Consider the following 20,054-nt stretch of genomic DNA (forward strand, 5'->3'; position numbering starts at 1 on the left):
TCTCCGCGGGCCTCGTTTGTCAGTAAGTCATCTGACAAAGTGCCCAACCTGATGGGCGCAAGGTTATCCGTGACCTTGCCCTTTCCCTTCGGGTGACGAGGCATACGGTCCGGGCCTGATAGCTGGGATCATGGTCTCCGGACCTTCCCCGTGTACTTATAGGTCTGGCGCCTCCATGTACCCACAAGGGCAGGGTGCTTTGGAATGGCCACCACTGGCCCGGACCCCCAGGGGGTCCGGCGCCGCCACGCGTGGGAGGCAGACCCCTATGGGCCTGTCCATCCGGACTGGTCTCGGGGGCCCGGACCTCCCTTTCCCCCGGGAAGGGGTCCGGTGCCACCACGTGCCGTCTCAAGTTGCCAAGGAGGCGACTGCGGGGCCAACCCTGCCACGTGCCCATGGCAGAAGGCCCTCCGTAGGACGCCATCCCAACTACCGTATTAAATACGGATAGGTGGGCTGCGCGCGCCCAAGATAGGGCATGGCCTGCCCACGGATACACTGGGCAGGTATGCTGACACCACAGTAAGCCCGCCTGTTTCCAAGGCGGCGCGTCGCATTACTGTGCACTGTGCGCGGGCAGGTGGCATACAGTCAACTCACAGTGCCGTGTGCGTGAGCAAGGGGTGATGATGGTCTGCTGCAGGAGAGCTGAGGCGTGCACTGCCACAGTGTGCGCTCGGGCGACGGCGCGGCGGGTCAGCGCAACCCCTTCACCTGTTAGAGGGTACTAATCCAACAGTGACAGCACGTCTTCCACTGTGCGTAACACTGACAGCAGGTACTGTGCCGGTAAGGCGGCATATGACCATATCGTGATTGTAGATACGCACCTCAACTTCTCGATCGAGAGGACTACAGGGAAGAGCTGTAGAGGAAGATCTCCATATCTCTCGTATTACAGGCTCCAGTCGCCGGGCCCGCCTGTTGGGGGCCCGCACAGTATATGCACTCCCCTTAGTCTAGAAAAGAGAGAGTGCGCTCGTTAGAACAGGGGCTCGGGGAGGTTCGGAGAAGGGCGAACAAGGTTCAGAAGTTTTCTCTTAGGCCCGGGACAAGGTCTAGCAATTTCCCAAGCTTTCTCAAGCAATACAGCACACAAGTGGACGTAGGGTATTACGCTCCGGCGGTCCGAACCACTCTAAAATCCCTGTGTCTTTTCCGTGTTCATCCACCCTGTGTCTTTTCCGTGTTCATCCACCCTTTGATCAAACGTTCCTAGGTCTCCCCCCAAACACTTTCTAAACTAGGATTAGGCGGGTGCATTCCACCACCCAGCTGGAGATTTCCTCCGACAATTACTATCGGTTTGTGGCTTAAATTTGTAGTGAGGCCCAAATACCAGTACCGGTTTGTGCCACAAACCCGGTGTGACAGTGCATTGCACAACACAAATCAACCGTAGATATAAACCGGTACTGTTTCTGGATGTATAACTCGATGTTCAAACCACGAATCAGTTGTGATTCTACCTTGAGGAAACACTCAGTGTGAGCCAGCGATCAGGATCAATAGCATTGCATTCAGTGTGGTTTTTCTTTTCTTTTGAGTGGAGGTGGTGCATAGTCGGAGTGAGTGTAGTTGTAATTTTAAGATTTTTCTTGGTCATTGTTTTTCTCTTTCCGTCTAATAACATTTCAGCAAAGCTCTTGCCGTCCTTTGGAAAAGAAATATATTGATCTTAGGTTGCAACTAAAGAAGGGTTAGCGTGATGCTATGATCATTACAGGTTTCTAGGTGACCGAGAGTGACGACGTGGCAAGAGTAAAGGCATGTTCTGTAGTGACAAAACACGTTCAGAAGTAATAAAACCAGTTTTTTCTTTTTTTTAGAGGAACAGGTAAAAAGAGATTGTTATTTAATACAGTGATTGCTCGCTGCATTATCGCGTCTAATTTCATAATACAGGCAAAACAATAAGATGATACTGACCTTTATATTTTATTGCGCTAAACACCGAATGCGTGTTTGAAGAAATTAAGATCACACGGGCGAGCGCCGACGATGATCACCCCGAGATCTCTTCTTCACTGGATGCCGGCGTAGTCGGTGGGCCCGTACGGCTGCAGCCAGTCGGCGAGGAGCCCTCCCCCCTTCTTCCTCCTGGGGCTGTACCCCATGTCCCGGCACAGCTGGTCGTGGTACCACGTCGTGACAGTGGCGATGCACGACTTGAGGAAGAAATCGCCGCTATGCCGCCTGGCCCACCGCCCCCACCGCTCCCACTCCGCCACGCTCTGCTCCATGGCCGCGACCCCGGGCAGGCGCACCGCGCCGTCGAGCAGGTGCGCCACCCACTTGGCCATCATCTCGTAGGGGTAGATGCTCGCCGCGCTCTCCGCGTAACCGACCACAGCCATCTGCGGTATCCGGGGGTGCAAGCAGTGCCTGCCGGCCGGATCGACGACAGCAGCCGATCAGCACTGGGCCGGCGGCGAGAGCATCGTGCCACGCAAAAGAAAGGAAATGAAGAAGGTGTGCGCACTGACCTGTAGAGAGGAAGCATTGTGTCGGAAGGCCGTCCGACGACGATCTCGCGGAACTGGGGCGACACGAAGACGCCGCTGAGCAGCCGGTCGGCGTCGAAGCCGGTGGCGAGGATGACCACGTCGGCGTCGACGCGCTCGCCGCCTGCGCCGTCCAGAACCAGGCCGTCAGCGCGGAAGCCGAAGGACTCGCACCTCCTGAGCACGATGGCGCCGTCGACCACCATGTCGTAGAACCTGTCGGGAAGCACGCTGATCCGCCAGCCCAGCATCGCCGCCGAGAAGCTGTGGTCCGGCACCATCCCGTGCTCCCGCATCGGCATGAGCGCCTTGTAGTACGCCTCGGTCGCCATGGCTATCAGCCACCTTATGGGAGGGAGTACCGTGGCGAGAAGGCTCAGGGCCAGCCCTTCTCCGGGCTTGCGAACCATCAGCTCAGCCAGCCGGCTGGTCATCAGCTTCTCGAAGAAAGCAGCCCACGTTAGATTGGGATCCACCGCCCAGTTGGCATGTCTGTACACCATGGTACACGGGTACTTGCTACCTGACAATCACGGGTGAGCATTTCGCCGTTGGATCGTGAACTTTGACAAAACATCCCCAAAAAGAAAGAATCACAGATGAATATGCCAAGCATCATTTCTCCTTGTGTGTATATGTATCTTTATATATATAGGAAGAATTCTTTCTACGCGCGATGGTATCTCACCGTTGACTTGCGCGACCTGGGCGATGATATCCACTCCTGACTTGCCGGAGCCGACCACGACGACACGCTTGCCTCTGATCAGCTCGTCGGCGTCCGCGTGCGGCATGCGCGAGTAGTCCATGGAGTGGAGCACTTGCCCGTGGAACACTTCAGGACCTGCTTCGTGTGGAAATTTTGGGTGCTTGGCGACGCCGTACCTCCCAACGCAGAGGATCAGGAAATCGAACTCGTGCTTCTGCGAAAACGGGTGAAAAATCAAGACAATAACAATTTCAAATAATATGGGAAGTTTTACTGCTCCTGCTGTCCTTGTCCGTTGCAGTTGGCCTGCACTGGTGTCCTAATCTCACCAATCCATACGCGAATGATTGAGCTCTGCCGCCGTTGACCATACCTGAATCTCCTCCGATTCGCCGTGCTTCACGGTGAGGTGCCACTCGCCTGTGCCGTCGCCGAACGCCTCGCCGTTCCCCGACCACCGCTCCCACGCCGCCACCTCCTGCTCCGGCGCCCCGGCGTACTCGGCGCCGAGCACCCTGCTGCCGAACCTGATGCAGCCGAGGACGCCGAACCGCCGCGCGTACGCGGCCATGTACGCCGCCACCTGGTCGTGGCGCGGGAACTCGTCGTCGCTCACGTCCGCCGGCCAGGGGAAGTCGGAGAACCGGAACGCGGCCGCCGGCGTCTGCAGCCTCGTGGAGGCCAGCGTCCGCGTCCACACGCCGCCGACGGCGTCAGCGGCCTCGAAGACCACCGGCCGGAAGCCCTTGCCCAGCGCGTGCTTGCACGCCGTCAGCCCGCTCGGGCCGGCTCCGATGATCGCGACGCGTTTCTTCTTCAAGTCCATGTGCCACTGTCTTTGTTCTTTGTGTTGGAGTGCTAATCGAGCTTGCTAGGCATATATTTATATAGCATGTGTACATATAAATATATAATATAAAATATACTATGGAACTGGAAGCAACCACTACGACGTGTCCCACCTCAGAGGCAGCTTAGCTGGTGTGATTTCTTTTAATAAACCGGTACAATCATCTAATTCGAGACAGCGTAAGTGTATTTATGGATATTTATTTACTCTTTTGAGTGGTAGGTAATATCTTGTTGACAGCGAGACAGTTCTGATAACTACGTGCGTAACTGTCTTGCGAATATGCTCACGTGTTTGTACCTTTTTTTAAAAAAAGAGACACAAGTACTTTTTTCTTATGATGCTCTTGTATCTCACTCGGGCATTTCTTCCATTGCTGTCACATGATTTTTGTCTAAGGATGGTTGATATATAAAATAACGAACATCCATGTGTTGATGATCTTATAATATTTGATTTTTTTATTTACGCTCAAGCTACAAATAATTCATATAATTTATATTACAAATATACAATCTATATAGGCGGTACTTATTTTTCTTACATACGATTGGTTCTTAAGTGATGTTGGCGAAAATCAAAATTAGAGAAGCACCCAAAGCAACCATACTCGTGTTGAATTCTTCCATCTCAAGATCTGCTGGCACTCGGGTGTTTTATTATCGACCAGCACAAAATTCCTTATCTAACGGATTCCCATGAAGATGCATGAGATAGCAAAATCTTCATGGAAATGAGCTGGACAAGGATTTCCATCAAGAGTGGTTTATTTGTGCCGTACCAGTAGAACGTCCGTGCTAACGTTAATGATGTCAGCGTAAACACTTCTTTTTTTTTTTCCTTCGTCATTGCTCGCTACAGCCCGCCGCCCTCCCCCTCGCTCCGCCCCGACCCTCGGGCCGCTCGCCTCCCCACCGCGCCGCCGCGGTCGCGCCATCCCACCGAGATCCCGCCACGCGTGGCACACCTAACGCGCCAAGCCTCCCCACCGGCCGCCGCTCCGCCGTCGACCCGCAGCCGCGGCGCCGCCCCAGTCTCGCCGCGCCTCCGCCCTCGCGCCGAGCCGCCGCCGGGCATGTCCGTTCGCGCTCGGGCCGCTCGCCTCCCCACCGCACCACGCAGCGGCGCCCCAGTCCGCATCCCCTGCTACCCAAACAACCACCATCGCGGCCGCCGCCTCATTGGCATCTCCCTCCAGTGCTTCGGATCTGAGTTTGGCCGCCGCTTCTCGCCGACCGCTCCGTCGCAGGTCTCAAGCCACCGACCACGAGGCCGACGCCACCCTACGGGACGCAGAGCAGGTGCCTTTATTTTTTTCGCCGAGCCAACAACAAGCGCCGTCATCAACGTCGTCGTCGTGCGAGGGCGTCGTCTGTTGTACCACCACGTCAACGCCGAGGCCGAGTCCTGACTGTCGCGACCTGTGAGGCTATGTATCTGCCTCTCCCTCCAATGACGAGATCCTCCGTGGCCTTTCTAGGTGACCCTCCAATATCAGTTGGCTTGGCAGGTTGGTAGGTCAGTAGACACTCCGATCACTTGCTTTTGCCATTATAGTCTAAATTTCTTTCTTTCTATTCTAGCAAAAATAATTGTTATGTAAAGATTTTTTCTTCTGCATCAGTGCATCATGGAATCACCAACATACATGCTATGTCTGAAATTTCATTTGCTTTCAGGAATCAAGTTACAGCTGAAACACTTTAATTAGTTTGGCAAAAAGTGAGAGACCGAGCTTCAGTTGTTATGACGATGGGTCCTTTTTCAGAGAACCAAAATACTGGTATTGCTCCTGGTTTATAGCAATTAATCTGATGTTGTTAGTAACACATGAACTGGATCACTGATCAGTTAATGATGAAATCTAATGCATTAGGAATGTTGCTAATCAAACAGACACATTATGTCTAATGCATTTTAGGCTTTTGCTTTACATGGTCCAAATCAGTGCTTTTACTCAAATATTTCATGTTCATTCTCATGAACTTGATGTCAACAGGTTGGTTTTAAATGACTGGTGCATTACATCTTTAGCTCTGCAAATGGTCTCACTCATAATATCCCACAAATCATATTCTACATGTGGTCACATCGTAATCTTCTTGCTTGTCATGTTTGTTGTATATTCGCCACAGTTTACTATTGATTATATGAATCTCACCAAAGGTCATGCTGTAACTGCTACGAAATGATTTTAATTTTTGGCTTCTCTGAATTTCTAGGCAATTGGTGTGTTCTACAATTTTTCTGCAGGCTGATGTGTGCTACGAAGAGTGTCTATATCTCCCTCTACACCAGGTAATGTTTGCTTTATTCTTTCATTCTGAATTCTTGCAGATTAAATCAAAACATTATCTTTTTCGTTTTATGTTTTGAGTTTTTTTTGGAGGGCTGAAGAGGTACTCTATGGACCAGGTCGTTGATAAAATCAACTGGGAGCTGGTAATGATGAACATATAACACAAGTACTGGTCCATTTGAAACATAGAAAACAAAACCAAAGACAACTAGGGTTATGGATATAGATACCCTTTTGAATCCATCGCAGGTGCGCGCAACAGCTAGATATCTCTCATTCCAAGTGCAGTAGTTTTACTTAGCACACAGATAGAGTAGGAATTGAAGCTTTCCTTGGTTGTATTACTTAGCACACAGATGGAGGGCGAACTGAAGCTTTTCTAATATCTTTCCTCGTTAGATTTATTTCACTTTCTCTTCTGTAATCTTCAGAAAATGAAAAGCTTGCTACTATGTGAAATTGCAAGCAACAAAGCTTATTCTTCACAGAGATGGAACTGCAGTACACATTTGTCTGGTATCTTTTCTCCCTTTCTTCTTGTGTATAATTTTGTTGGGTATTATATACAGTCATATAATTCCTCTCTTCCGAATCGACATCACGTACACAGTCATATACTTGTATATTATACATGTATATTACTGGCTCACATGAACAGAGTATGAGGGAATTTGTAATAGTAATTCTATATTATATTTTTTATCTCCCACCTATGAAATAATTGATAATACTTCTGTACTTCTACCATTACTTGTTTTTAGGATTTTCCCTATCAAATAATGATGCAAATTATGTGTCTTCTGCCTTGGTCTAAAGCATATTTCCTGAATGAATATGCTTACCTGATTTTGTTTAAGTAGTTTTCTCCGAAGTATTCATGTGTTAAGTGACATAATTATTTTCATTTTCTTCGAGGGAGGGCCTTCTGTAACCGGCGCTGCTCCCTTGCTTGCTGTATTTTTGTGAAATGGGTTTGTTATTGTCCCATGGCGGTGGTCTTTTCTTGCGTGTGTGTTGCAATCAGTCGCTGAAGTCCCCATCATTACTTGCTGCATTCTACGAACCTGAACCTTAATATTGAACGATCCAAATGTTGGAGGATTCAGTTGCGTTTTAGGCAAACTGAAACTCCATCTAGGTGGACATAATGAAAATTAGAACAAGTGCCCTATACTTAATAGTTCAGTTAGTGCTGCCAGGAAAAAAATATTGAACCCCAACAATAGTTGTAGTTATGCTATAGCTGATTTTTTTTTCTTCACTGGAATGGACATTGTAGTTCAGGGATTGTGGTTCAGTGACAGTTGCATGGTATTCTTCTGTTATCTGAAATTTGATTCTATCTTCAGATTTCTGAATATTCAGATAGCGTTAGTCATCTTGATTTGTCGACTGAATGTATTTAAGACGAATTACAAGTTCAGTGATCAAGAAATTTCTTTTTATCATATTTTGCTCAAACTCAAAAGGAAACACAATTTTCAGAGGCTACTATCATGCTTTTTTTTCTCTTGAAAAAGGCCACTAACATGTTCTGAGTAAAGTCTGAATTTTCGTTCTGCTTTGTACTTTTCATACAGGCAATTATGCCTTTTAAATCTTCATTGTATAGCTATTATATCTCTTCCTTTGCAGTTCCATTTGCAGGCATGGAGGACAAGTTGATTTGCAAGGAGAATCTTTCTCTTTGGTAAGAACCAGATTTTCTTCTCCAATGAGGTCAGTTGTCTGCAATTACCAGTATAACATATTTGGGATCAAACATCGATATGGATATGTGATAAATTTTTTCATATTGATTATGGGAATATTCGCTGAAGTAGAGTTCTTTATGCATATGTGTGCAGCCCTAATCTGTATATCTTCCCCTTAAAAGTATTGCCATAGATTGAGTTTCTTGTTGTCACATGATAGATAGCAGAATGAAGGATCTTGCTCCTTTTCTTTTGTAGGATTTCAAAATTGAGGCTTGTTTATTAGTACGAGTCGCTATTTGTGAATCTGTTGTGATGTTTTGGCGGCTTGCTGAAAAGTAAGAGTATGTCTAGGTTGATGTTTTATGTAATATTAAATGTCAAGTGGTATATACAGTTGCCATTTTGTTATGTACTTGCAAACATTTTTGATTAATTGTTGGGAATTAGCACATAAGATGCGTTTGCAGCACTGCCCAAGACAAATGAGATCAATTTTTAAGTTTGTTGATTTGCCCAAGATATAGACAAGATCTGACTTGTCCACGTTGCATGACAAGAGCTTAGATTGTGGAAGCACACAATTCAATAGTTATGCGGCTATCAATGAAATCAAATCTAGAACTTCTGTACATGGTTCCCTATCATCTGACCTCATGCTCCCAAATATCTGACCGCCGAAAGAACACATTACTAAACAAACACGTAACGTGTGTAGGGCATCTTAACGCTTTTGTTGAAACGGTATATTGTTCTCGGTATGGCAGGTTTAGTCACAAACATTTGCACTGTATCTTTATGTTGGTTGGAATCAAACCTGTTATACTAATATCAACCTCATGATTTTTCCATACTTCATGTATGTGTTGAAATATTTTTGGTTGCATGTGAATATCAATAAGCCAGAAAATATCATGTGTCTCAGATATATTATTTATTGATACGAAACTTTTTCTCGCTATCCGTTTGCAACGCAGATCTAGTATAGTATAGTATAGTATAGTATAGTATAGTATAGTATAGTATAGTATAATATAATATAATATAATATAGATGGATGTAAGAACACGCAAAGGTCTCGCGCGTTAACTGGCAACATGTTCGAAGCTGAACATTTGATATGTCGCATCAGCTGCAGGCCTAACCAACTATTTTTTAAAGAATCTGTGTACTATTTTTAGCCGACCATCTGCCTTATCCGCTTGTGCTATCATTATACGATCAGATTCTCTAATAGTACGCATTGTTCAACTGACCATGGTGAAAGTACAGGAGGTGATTGTTACTATTTTTTTTATCACCACGTGCATGGTGCACGTGCAAATATGTTAGTATTTTAAACAATTATTGAGTACTCAGAACAATAACGTTAAGCACATTGACCCCGATATAATTTGATAGCGGAAGTTTAAGCTGTGAGCGCAATTGGCTATTGAAAATTCTATGTGATCGTCCTCAACAAGTATAATTATACAAGTCCTTGTTGCATTGCAATTGACAAAATACCAAATACATACCCTCAACAATAGATGGGCGGGGCTTATTGGGCCGAAGCCCGCAACTTTGGCCCAGCTCAAGCACGATACGACCTGCCTGCCGTGCTCGGGATGTTGTTTGGGCCCGCTGGGTGGCACTTGCACAACCGGCTTAAACATCAGCCCGCGACGGCCCTGGTAGTCTCGTCCCCAGGACCCGGTGGCTGCGCAGCTAGCTTCAAGCGGTCAAACCTTCAACAATGGCGGACTGCCGGACTCCAAGGCTGCACGCGCAAGTTCTTGACTAGAACCCAAGTCGTCTGCTGTGGTTAACATCCCTGGAACACCGCAGCATACACAAGTCTCATTGTGTATCAAACTGACTCTTCCTCAACCACAGTGTTGCCCCTGTTCCGCCTCTAAGATTCTCCAAGGCAAAGGAGCTGTGAATACTCCATGTCGCCGACGTCCAGCACATCGGCGCGGCGGCGGTGGCGGCCGGCCGCTTCGGACCGGTCGTCCTTCGCGCGGCATGTATATATCCCAAGCACAGTGCACAAGCTTAGTGAGGAAAGAAGAATGTGCGGGCACATTGTTAGTTTATACTTGATAAAAGGAGTTGCATAAGTTTCAATAGATCGCCTCCCTTTTGCTGTATCTCCCTCACGAATGGCTACCTGCAGAGCAAAAGGGGAAAAACTCAATGCAGAGAAGGCAAAATAAAATAAGAAGGTTGAGGCAATTCTTAAGAGGTTGGGGTGCAAACGTGAATGGTGCCTATAAAAAAGGAAAAAAAAAACAAGAGTTGCTTAGAAAAGGGGATGAATTGGATAGATTGGCTGAAACAAACTTGCTTTCTCAGCAAGAATTAGACTTTAAACAAAGTATTAAAGAAAGATTGGCACAGCTCTTAAGAGAAGAAGAAATCAAGTGGTTCCAGAGAGCTAAGACCAAGGAGCTGCTTAAAGGAGATGACAACAGAAAATACTTTCAGATGGTGGCCAATGGAAAAAGAAGAAAAACAAGAATATATAGGCTGGAACAGGAGGGTGGAGTAATAGAAGGGGAAGAAAATTTGAAAAAGTATATTATAGAGTATTACAAGGGACTTTTTGGCAGAAATGAAAAGAGTAGCTTATCCTTAGATGAATCACAAATTGATGACCTAGCTCAAGTGACTGGTGAGGATAATGCTATTTTAACAAAGAATCTCAGTGAACAGAAAGTCAGGGAGGCTATCTTTCAGATGAAGTATAATAAGGCACCGGGGCCTGATGGATTCCAAGCTGAGTTTTATTAGGTTTTTTGGAGTTTAATCAAGGAAGACCTTTTGGCTATGTTTGAGGATTTTCATAAAGGGGATTTGCCTATTTTGAGCCTAAATTTTGGAGTGATAACTTTGCTCCCTAAGCTACAAGAGGCTATTCAAATCCAGCAATTTAGACCTATTTGCATGTTGAATGTTAGCTTTAAGATTTTTACAAAAGTCTTGGCTAATAGATTCACCTCAGTTGCTAAAAGGGTTATTAGGCCTTCAGAAACTGCTTTCCTGCCTGGAAGATACATCTTGGAAGGAGTGGTGATACTAAATGAAACAATCCATGAAATGAAGAAGAAAAAACAAAAAGGAGTGTTACTGAAATTGGATTTTGAAAAGGCATATGATAAAGTGAGCTGGAATTTTTTACAGCAAGTCTTAAGGATGAGAGGTTTCTCTCCGTAGTGGTGCACATGGATTGAAAGTATTATGTGCGGTGGAAGTGTAGGGATTAATGTCAACAGTGATAGGGGAAGGTTCTTCCAAACCAAAAAAGGGTTGAGACAAGGTGATCCTTTGTCACCGGTTCTGATTAATGTAGTGGCAGACATGTTGGCTGTTTTGGTGACAAGAGCACAGAACAGTAGTCAGATCAATGGTTTATTGCCACATTTGGTGGATGATGGACTGTGAATTCTGCAATATGCAGATGACACCATCTTGTTAATTGAAGATGACATTGAACAAGCCAAGAATCTAAAGCTGATCCTATGTGCATTTGAAAAACTCTCGGGATTAAATATAAACTTCCATAAAAGTGAACTTTTTTGCTTGGGTGAAGCTAGCTCAAGGGCACATTGTTACAGACAAATTTTTGAGTGTAGAGAGGGATCATTCCCTTTCAAGTACCTGGGTATACCAATGAATCAACAAAAAATTACCAATAAGGACTGGTGTCAAATTGAAGAGAGATTTCAGAGAAAGCTGAGTAGCTGGAAAGGGAAACTTTTGTCTATGGGAGGGAGACTAGTCCTTATAAATTCCATTTTGACTAGCCTGCCAATATTTATGTTGTCCTTCTTCAGAATTTCTAAAGGAGTTCTTAAGAAGCTAGACTACTATAGATCTAGATATTTTTAGCAGAGTGATGGTCACAAAAGGAAGTATAGATTGGCAAGATGGAGCATACTTTGTACCCCAAGAGTGTGGGGGGTCTAGGAATCACAAACCTGGATGCTCAGAATATTTGTCTCTTAAGCAAGTGGCTATTCAAGCTCTTAAATGAGGATGGTACATGGCAACAACTGCTCAGGAGAAAATACCTACAGAATACCATATTAGCTCAGGCGATTAAGAAGCCAGGGGATTCACAATTCTGGTCAGGACTAATGGAGGTCAAAGAATTTTTTTTCCCTAGAGGAAAATTTAAGGTACACAATGGAAAATTCTGGTCAGGACTAATGGGAGGATTGGTGGCTGGGCAATGGACCTCTGAAGAAACAATTCCCTGCTCTGTTCAACATTGCAAGAAAGAAAAATCAAACTGCAGCTATTGTGTTAAGCACCAGCCCTTTGAACATCTCTTTTAGGAGAGCTTTGGTGGGGCATAAGCTAAGAATGTGGCTAGAATTGGTTACTTTGCTTATTAATGTGAACCTAATAGATGCAGAAGATAGTTGGGAGTGGAAGCTGGGTAAAAACTCAGTCTTTTCAGTTAAGTCTATGTATAATGATTTGATGATAGCTGAGCAGGTTCCTGTAGCTTCTCCCATTTGGAAGTTGAAAATACCACTCAAGATTAAAGTGTTCATGTGGTACCTTACAAAAGGTGTCACTCTCACTAAATATATCTTTTTACAAAGGAACTGGAAAGGTGACAATAGTTGCTATTTTTTTAGTTCTGAAGAAATCATTTAGCATCTTTTTTTTTTTGAGTGTCATGTGGCTAAATTCTTGTGGCCTACTATGCTGTTTACTTTTGGAGTTCAGCCCTCAGTTGATGTTTCAAATCTGTTGGGTTCTTGGCTGGCAGGATTTTCCCATAAACATAGAAAACCTTTGTTAGTTGGAGTTGTTACCTTATGTTGGGCTATTTGGCTAACACGAAATGATGCTGTTTTCAATTGAACTTTGCCTAACTCGTACCTGCAGGTCATCTTCAGGGGGACATTCTGGGCAAGGTACTGGTCGCTGCTATTTGAAGAGGAAGGGAAAGAATTTCTGAAGAAGAATTGCCAACTACTAGAAGGAGTGATGCTGCATTTCAGTTCAAAGAGTGGTTGAAATTTTAGAAGAAGAATTCTTAAACTTTGAAGTGGTTTAGCTATATGCTGGGCAGCCTGTGTACTGCATGTCTTGTTTGTTTGGCTATAGACACTCACGTGTGAGTGCTCGAGGCCTGGATATTCCTTTATTAAAAAAATCTATTGAAGCCGGGATATTTCTTTATTAAAAAAATCTATAGTTGGTAGGAATAAGAATATGGAAAGGATAGTAAATAAGGTCTGCATGTCCCAGTAGTTGCATAGCCACCGCCAGTTTCGGCGAGGAAAGATTCTCCTGGCGTCCCTCCGTATGCAACCGCAACACAAAAGAAACCAGAAGGATCGGAGTTGCCTCTCGTCTTGTCATCTTCCTGCTCGCCTCCTCCGCTGCCAAAATCCTCTCGCCGCAGATCCACGAAATCATCGATCAGGTGCTTTGGTCGATGGCGCTGTTCCCCATCAAGCAGCTGGACGGCCCCAGCGGCTACCTGCGGTGGAAGGAGTCGGTGCTCCTCCGCCTCCACACCCTCGACGTCGCCCACGTGCTCTTCGAGGACCGCCCCGCCGGTGACGGCGGCGACGCCGCGGCGCAGGCGGCGGCCAAGAAGTGGGCGCGCGACGAAGCGGTGTGCCGCGGCCACGTCCTCGCCTCGCTCTCCGACCGCCTGCTCCCGGACTACGCCCGCTTCGCCGCGGCCGCGGACCTGTGGCGCGCGCTGGCGCGCACCAACGACGTGGAGACGCGCCACGCCTGGCGGGACAGGTTCGACGCGTTCGTGTTCGACGAGGGCCCCGGCGACGCCCTCCTGGAGCAGATCGCGCACGCGGAGGCGCTCGGCGCCGCCGCGAAGCTCCCCGACGACTACGTGGCCGACGAGCTGTGCGGGAAGCTCCCGGAGGTTGTGGGCAACGCCGTCCTCGCGCGCTCCGGCCCCGACAACGACATGGGCTTGGTCTGGGATGTCGCCCGCCGTGTCGTGGCGTACGGCATTGGGCCGGAGCGTCTTTGGAAGACGACGGCGATGAGCGAAGACGATCAGGATGGCTTCTACATTGACGGCCCAGAGCCGGAGCAGAACACAGGGCGCAGGAAACGCGGCGAGCCTGGACCCGTTGCAAGGAACTGCAGGCGCAAGGTTTGATCACATTCATGTCATGGAGATGGGTTTGTCAGGGGTCAGTTTGGATGTTCAGAGAAAGGTGCGGATTGATGGGATTGAGGTGGTTAGAACGGAGATCTCATCTACAATTCTATATATCTTTCGGCAGTGTTAGGGTTTAGTTCATAATCTATTAGATTTGTCATTACCACGGCATTGATGCATGTTAAACAATGAAAATTAGAAGCTATATGCATTTGCATCATTAATTGCATGAAAACCGTTTATTGTGCAAAGGACGTACGTGCTTTTCTTATGTTTGTGTCACGGGAAGAATGCATTGTGTGGCATCCTCAGGCTAGATCATATCGATTCATTTTTTTTAAGTTATGGAACAAGTTCCGACATTGATCATTCACAAGGGAATGACTACAGCCAGAAGAGTTACAAGAGAGCTTTTAGACTCTAAACCTAAAATAAGGGATTTCAAATCAAGAGAGAGCTCTAAAACCAAACAAAGAAAACTAGAAGGCTAAACTTCAGTCTTCTTTGTTCCTGCTTCAATCTTGTAAAGTCTTCACGCAACACCAATCCATCACATCTCTCGTCTGCTTAGAAATTTGATGCCCGAATCATTTGTTGTTTGCGAAGTCTCTTCAGGTAAACCTCTGCCTAGCACATAGATGTAAGGTGTCGATGTCGCCTCCAAGAAGGAAGTGGCACCAGATGGTGTCACCAATATCGACACCGGTGTAATGCCAACTAGCATTCCCTCGAACAGTTTCGCATAGCACCCGACGTTGACACGGACATGTAGGTAGGGTAGCGTATTGTCAAAGCCTCCAAGAAGGAATGCTATGCAAGAAGCGGCGCCATTGCCGGCTGGCGTGAGGCTAGACTAAGATTTCTCCCGAGAGCCACATCCGAATGCCTGCGCTAGACGGGTGGACAACGATGAGATCGTCGCCCTATATATCGCCGACTAGATGAGTGGCGTGCCCACCAGGAGTGTTCATGCCGGTGGTCCGCCTCTCGAGGGTCGATGAGCCTCAGCAGCGTCTCCACCCGCGAGCCGTAGCTCCCGCTCCCCATCTTGACGCCGTGCCTGCACCCTGGGCGAGGCCGGATCCGGCCTAACCGGCCCAGGATCCGCTGCCGCCTTCCCCAGGGTGGGAACTCCTTGCTGCGGGCCCGCCGCTGCCGCCGCCGCCGCCTAGCGGTCGCGTGGCTGCCCGGCACCACACCGTCGCAGCCCGGCGAGGGTGGGAGGGGGCAGCGCGAGGTCAGCACACCGAGGTCAGAGGGGGCGGCGGTGGGGCGAGTCAGAGCCGTCCAGCCGTGCGGGGTTGGGGAGGGGGCGGAAGGAGCCCCGTCGCCGCTATCCTAGCGCCTGGCCGGACTTCACCGGCAGCGGCGAGGAGCCAGTGAGGGTGCGAGGGGCGGCGGCGGCGGAGGGGTTCGGTCCCGCCCGAGTCGCCCCTTTGGGATGACATGGGGGCAGGCGAAAGGTCCCGACCCTCATATCGATTCATATAGCGATCGATCGATGATCAACTCATTAAAACGATGTGAGACTTCTGACACTGACCATGGCATCGTCGGGCCTGTTTGAAGATTGAAACAGAACTATAACTAGCCATGGGTTCAAGTTTCTGCTGGTGATGAGTTATGGTTCAGTTTTGCACTTTATTATGCTGGAGCGTATAGTGGCGCACCCATGCTATTATTCTCTTGTTGAGTTGCATTATGAAGAGGTTTGCCGTATCTTGTACTGCTAAAAAGCCTGCAAGATTGGTGACGTCCAAACTATACTTCAGTCTTCCTCTCAATGTCGGCCCTACCTTCGCTTCCCGCAATTTCCCTCTTCCGCAGACCTTGAGATGTGATGTGGATCCACCCTGTTCATCCGCGCGGTCCCTTCTCTCCACGATACGGCAATCCCACCTCCCTCAACTGATGACATATGTGATCCCAATAATCCTTGCTCTAGTACCTCCTAACACTGTCAGTAATACCATTGACGGTAAGTGGGTTTATAGAATTGAGATGAAATGAGATGGGACGATTGACAGGTACAAAGTTTGTCTTGTCACCAAAGGTTTTAAATAAAAATATGATATTAACTATGAGGACACATTTAGTCCCGCCGTCAAGACTGCTAGCATACTCTCAAAGATCTTGGAGATCTACATTATTTCTTAGCGAAAAGAATGTTTTTTGATAGACCTAGGACATGGATTCTATATGAACCAATGGATCGTGACAAGTCGTTACTACTAGCAATGACTTCCTCTTTCATTACTTCATCCTTTCCATTCATTTACGGAGTTTGGAAGCGAGGACGATCCAGGATCGACTGCATTATTTCTTAGGAACAGAAGTAAAGAAGACATGAGAAGGAGTTCTTCTTACACACGAAAAATATACTATAGATCTGCTAAAGCATGTTGGTATGCAAAACTGTAAACCGGTTGATACACCCATGTTGGCTAGGGAAGAACTATTAGTTTAGGTGAGCAACAACATGTAGACGTCTCGCTTCTCACCCCAGCCCCGCGCGTTGCCCCCAAGCGACTCGGGGCGATTTTGCCTCGCCGCCTGGGCCCCTCCCCTAGGCCGCCGGCGGCGGCCAGCCAGGTGGCGGCGGCGGACTGCGGTTGGGCCGAAGTTGATCCAATTCGCCCGCCTCCTTCTCTCCTCTTTCGCTTTCCCCTCACCTTCACAAACCTTGACGCTGCTACTGTCTCTTGCCGCCCTCCGGTCGCCGCCGTGATGGGACTGCTTGGCGTCCCTTCGCCGGATCCGGGTCCCCCCGGGGTGGATCTGGTTGGGTTGCCCCTCCTTCGGCTTTGTCGGCTGCCGGTCGTGGGCGCCGCCGCCGGTCTCCACCCGCCGCCGCGTGGGGCCTGCTGGGCGTCCCTTCGCTGGATCTGGGTCCCCAGAGGGCAGATCTGGTCGGGGTGCCCCTCCTTCGGCTTCGCTGCCTGCCGGTTGGGGGCACCGCCCCATGTGCCATCAGCACCTCGGTGCTGGGCCGGTCGCGCCCCACGCCAGTGTCCTCTCGCCACCTAGTCGGGGGCGCGGTGTGGTGCGCCGCCACCACCCTGGTTCTGCGTCCCCTGTCCCCTCGCCCCCTTTCGCCGGTTGGTGTGGAGGGGCATGCCAATATGCATCTCGGCTGCCATGCCCTGGCCCTGTTGGGGGGCTTGGCTGGGGTGCCCTACGGCATGGTGCCGTGGAGCGCTTTGGTGATGCACGACCGTTGCTTTGGCTCTATGGAGGGAACAGGATGTAGGCGAAAGCCTTAGGCCCGCTTGCGGGCCAATGACGGCGATGCCCTCGGGCGCCGTTTACTTTCCTGAAGGTGTCATTCCTTCCTCCTCTTCCCTCCTCTCTGGCGAGCTTTCCGGGTGAAAACCTTGGCCATGTTGGTCGGACGATGACGGCGTCAATGGCGTCGCCCCCTCCCTTGAGGCGTCGTCTTGGAAGTTCTGCCGGATGTCATGGCCTGGTTGTTGCTGGGCTTCGGCCCGTTCGCCGGGTTCTGGCGGTGGTTGCTGGCTCTACTCGAGGAGCTTCTACTTCTGTGCCTATCTTCGCCTAATGTCATCCACCTCGTCTGGGTTGCGCTGGTCGTCGTTTGGCGGATGCTTTGCCGCCTCTCTCTTCTATCGTGGTGGCTGGTGTTCACTTCGGTCCGCTGCCATGGTTATGTTGGTCGGGTGGATGCTTTGCCACCATGTTGTGTTGTACCGGCAGATGCTCTGCTATCGTGTTTCTGTTGTTCGGGTGGATGCTTTGCCACCATTGTTGTTTAGGAGACCTTTGCACCTCTAGCGATGTTGGTATCTTTTAGCAGGTTCAGTTGGGTAGTCGTGTCTAGAATCGTCGAGTTGAGTGTGTTTCCTCCCCCGTTGTACTTGCCGCTCTCGTTGGAGTTGGCATCGCCCGCCACTAGTTTGGTAGTGCTCTGTAACCGTCTTAATAGCCTCTACGTATTAAAATTTGTACCGGATGTATTACTTTCCTCTTGATGAAATACATGCTCAGACACGTTCTCAAAAAAAACTATCAATTTATGAACGAGAGAAGTTAGGACCAGCAGATGCTACACAATACAGAGCATCGTAGGAACGTTGCAATATCTGACCTTGACACGTCAAGATATCTCTTTTGCTGAGGTATGTCAGTACCTTCATATGCCTACTACTATTCAGACAACAGTAAAGCGTAGCTGAACATTAGCTAGCCTGCTAATGTTCAACAGTATAGCAGACAAAATCGACCACTCCGCGTGAAACAGTATAGTAGACTTGAAATTATTATTTGGCATATAGGCTAGCTAGCTGAACATTAGCAATCAAACATTTACTTTTGATTTGTATGTTCAGCTTCATAAGGCCTCTTTGATGCCCTCAGTGCTCCACTAGGTCAGTCTCAGAAAGTATCATCGCACATTTACCGAAAACTTGGTAAATGTGCTGGAAGAGTGTCATGGTGATGACAATCATCTCTCATTCTATATAACTTCCTCTCTTCTCTCCTCATAAATCACTCTACTATGTCAGCAAATTTGCTGATGTGTTATGTCATTTGATGCTCATGATATTTCTATGACACTTCTGATTCCCTTCGTATTGTCTTCTGCTTAAACTTGAACATATATTTGATGAGGAGCTGATTTGGTACTGCATGCTCATGAAAATAGAGGCCGAATTTTTTTTGAAAAAAAATCTAGCAATAGAGGTTCGCATGTGGATAAACAGGCAGGTAAAAGTTTCAATTCACACTGCTGTAGTCTAATCTAGTCTACTATACTGTTTCACGCGGAGCGATTTTGTCTGCTTCGCTTGCACGGGATCCCGCCGGACCGCCGGATGGTCTAGGAAGAAGCTACTCCTGTCGTAGAAGTGGTGGGACGCCTCGTCCGCGAAGAAGAGGCCGAACGTCAGGAAGACGGCGTTGAGCCAAGGGCAGCCGGCGCCGCCGGTGCGCGGAGGATGCACCGACGAGACACCGCCCGCGCGCGCCACGGCCTGCATTGCTTCCGTGGTCTGCAGGTTCTGACGAGACGCGGGGCGGTCTGCTGTGATGAGAGGCATGGTGTTGAAAAGGTTTTTATTTGACCTTGTCAGTCAATGCAGCCATTATGCCTACCTAGTGGATAGTTGTACCACCAGCACTATACTTAGGGAAGTTAAATTTTTCTAAACTCTCACAAGAGAGAAGGATAAATTTTGATCATCGCGGGATGCAATGCTATGATTGATGGTTCTAGCAGGGCCATTAACACACTTCCAATGAGCACATAAATAAATATTGAGGAGGCATTATTGTATTCCGATTTAACACGTACACTACTAAGTTATAGAGATATCCGGAATAATGGGATTCATGTGGAAACACATGGAGAAAACAATAATGAGTTTCTCCTCTTCACCAAAGATACTAGATATAGCAAACAGAAACTTGAAAAGGTGCCTTCTCTCCCGTCTGGATTGTACTACAGATACATCAAACCTGTACCACATGTTATATACAAAGTGATTGTTCAGAATGTGGATGCATTCAAAACTTGGCATGAACGCCTTGGCCATCCCGACATTGGGATGATGAGAAAAATTATGAGCAATTCAAGTGGATATTGTATGAGCGATAGAAAATTCCTAGAATCTTTAGGCGATAGAAAATTCTCAGAATCTTTAGATTTTGTGTGCACCTCATGTATAAATAGTAAATTAATTTTTAGACTCACACATCCTAAAATAAAGCATAAACCACTAAAGTTTCTTAAATTCATTCGAGGTGATATTTGTGGCTCCATTCAATCATTGTCTGGACCATTCAGATACTTCATGGTTCTAATAGCCGCACCCACAAGATGGTCTCATGTGTATT

General features: G+C 47.8%; 2 protein-coding genes and 1 long non-coding RNA gene across 4 annotated transcripts; 2 read left to right on the plus strand and 1 right to left on the minus strand.

The window, feature by feature from the left end:
* Nucleotides 1–1,803: 1,803 nt before the first annotated feature.
* LOC112897812 (probable flavin-containing monooxygenase 1) lies at nt 1,804–4,042 on the minus strand. The gene is made up of 4 exons (XM_025966206.1): nt 3,590–4,042; nt 3,196–3,430; nt 2,490–3,030; nt 1,804–2,388 (listed from the first exon to the last, which is right to left on the minus strand). The coding sequence occupies exons 1-4, from the start codon at nt 4,040–4,042 to the stop codon at nt 2,028–2,030; spliced, it is 1,590 nt and encodes a 529-aa protein (XP_025821991.1). The 3' UTR covers nt 1,804–2,027.
* Nucleotides 4,043–4,934: 892 nt separating this feature from the next.
* LOC112897377 lies at nt 4,935–8,565 on the plus strand. Of its 2 annotated transcripts, XR_003229655.1 has the most exons (4): nt 4,935–5,584; nt 5,746–5,849; nt 6,289–6,364; nt 6,482–8,565. It is a non-coding gene; the product is annotated as an uncharacterized LOC112897377 (long non-coding RNA). The 2 variants fall into 2 exon arrangements; XR_003229654.1 differs by having other exon boundaries at nt 6,289–8,565.
* Nucleotides 8,566–13,499: 4,934 nt separating this feature from the next.
* LOC112898272 lies at nt 13,500–14,198 on the plus strand. Its single transcript, XM_025966627.1, has one exon. It carries the CDS (start codon nt 13,500–13,502, stop codon nt 14,196–14,198), a length of 699 nt encoding a protein of 232 aa, XP_025822412.1.
* The last annotated feature ends 5,856 nt before the right edge of the window (nt 14,199–20,054 follow it).

The sequence above is a fragment of the Panicum hallii genome, chromosome 6 (genome assembly GCF_002211085.1).
Source record: "Panicum hallii strain FIL2 chromosome 6, PHallii_v3.1, whole genome shotgun sequence".
NCBI lineage: Eukaryota > Viridiplantae > Streptophyta > Magnoliopsida > Poales > Poaceae > Panicum > Panicum hallii.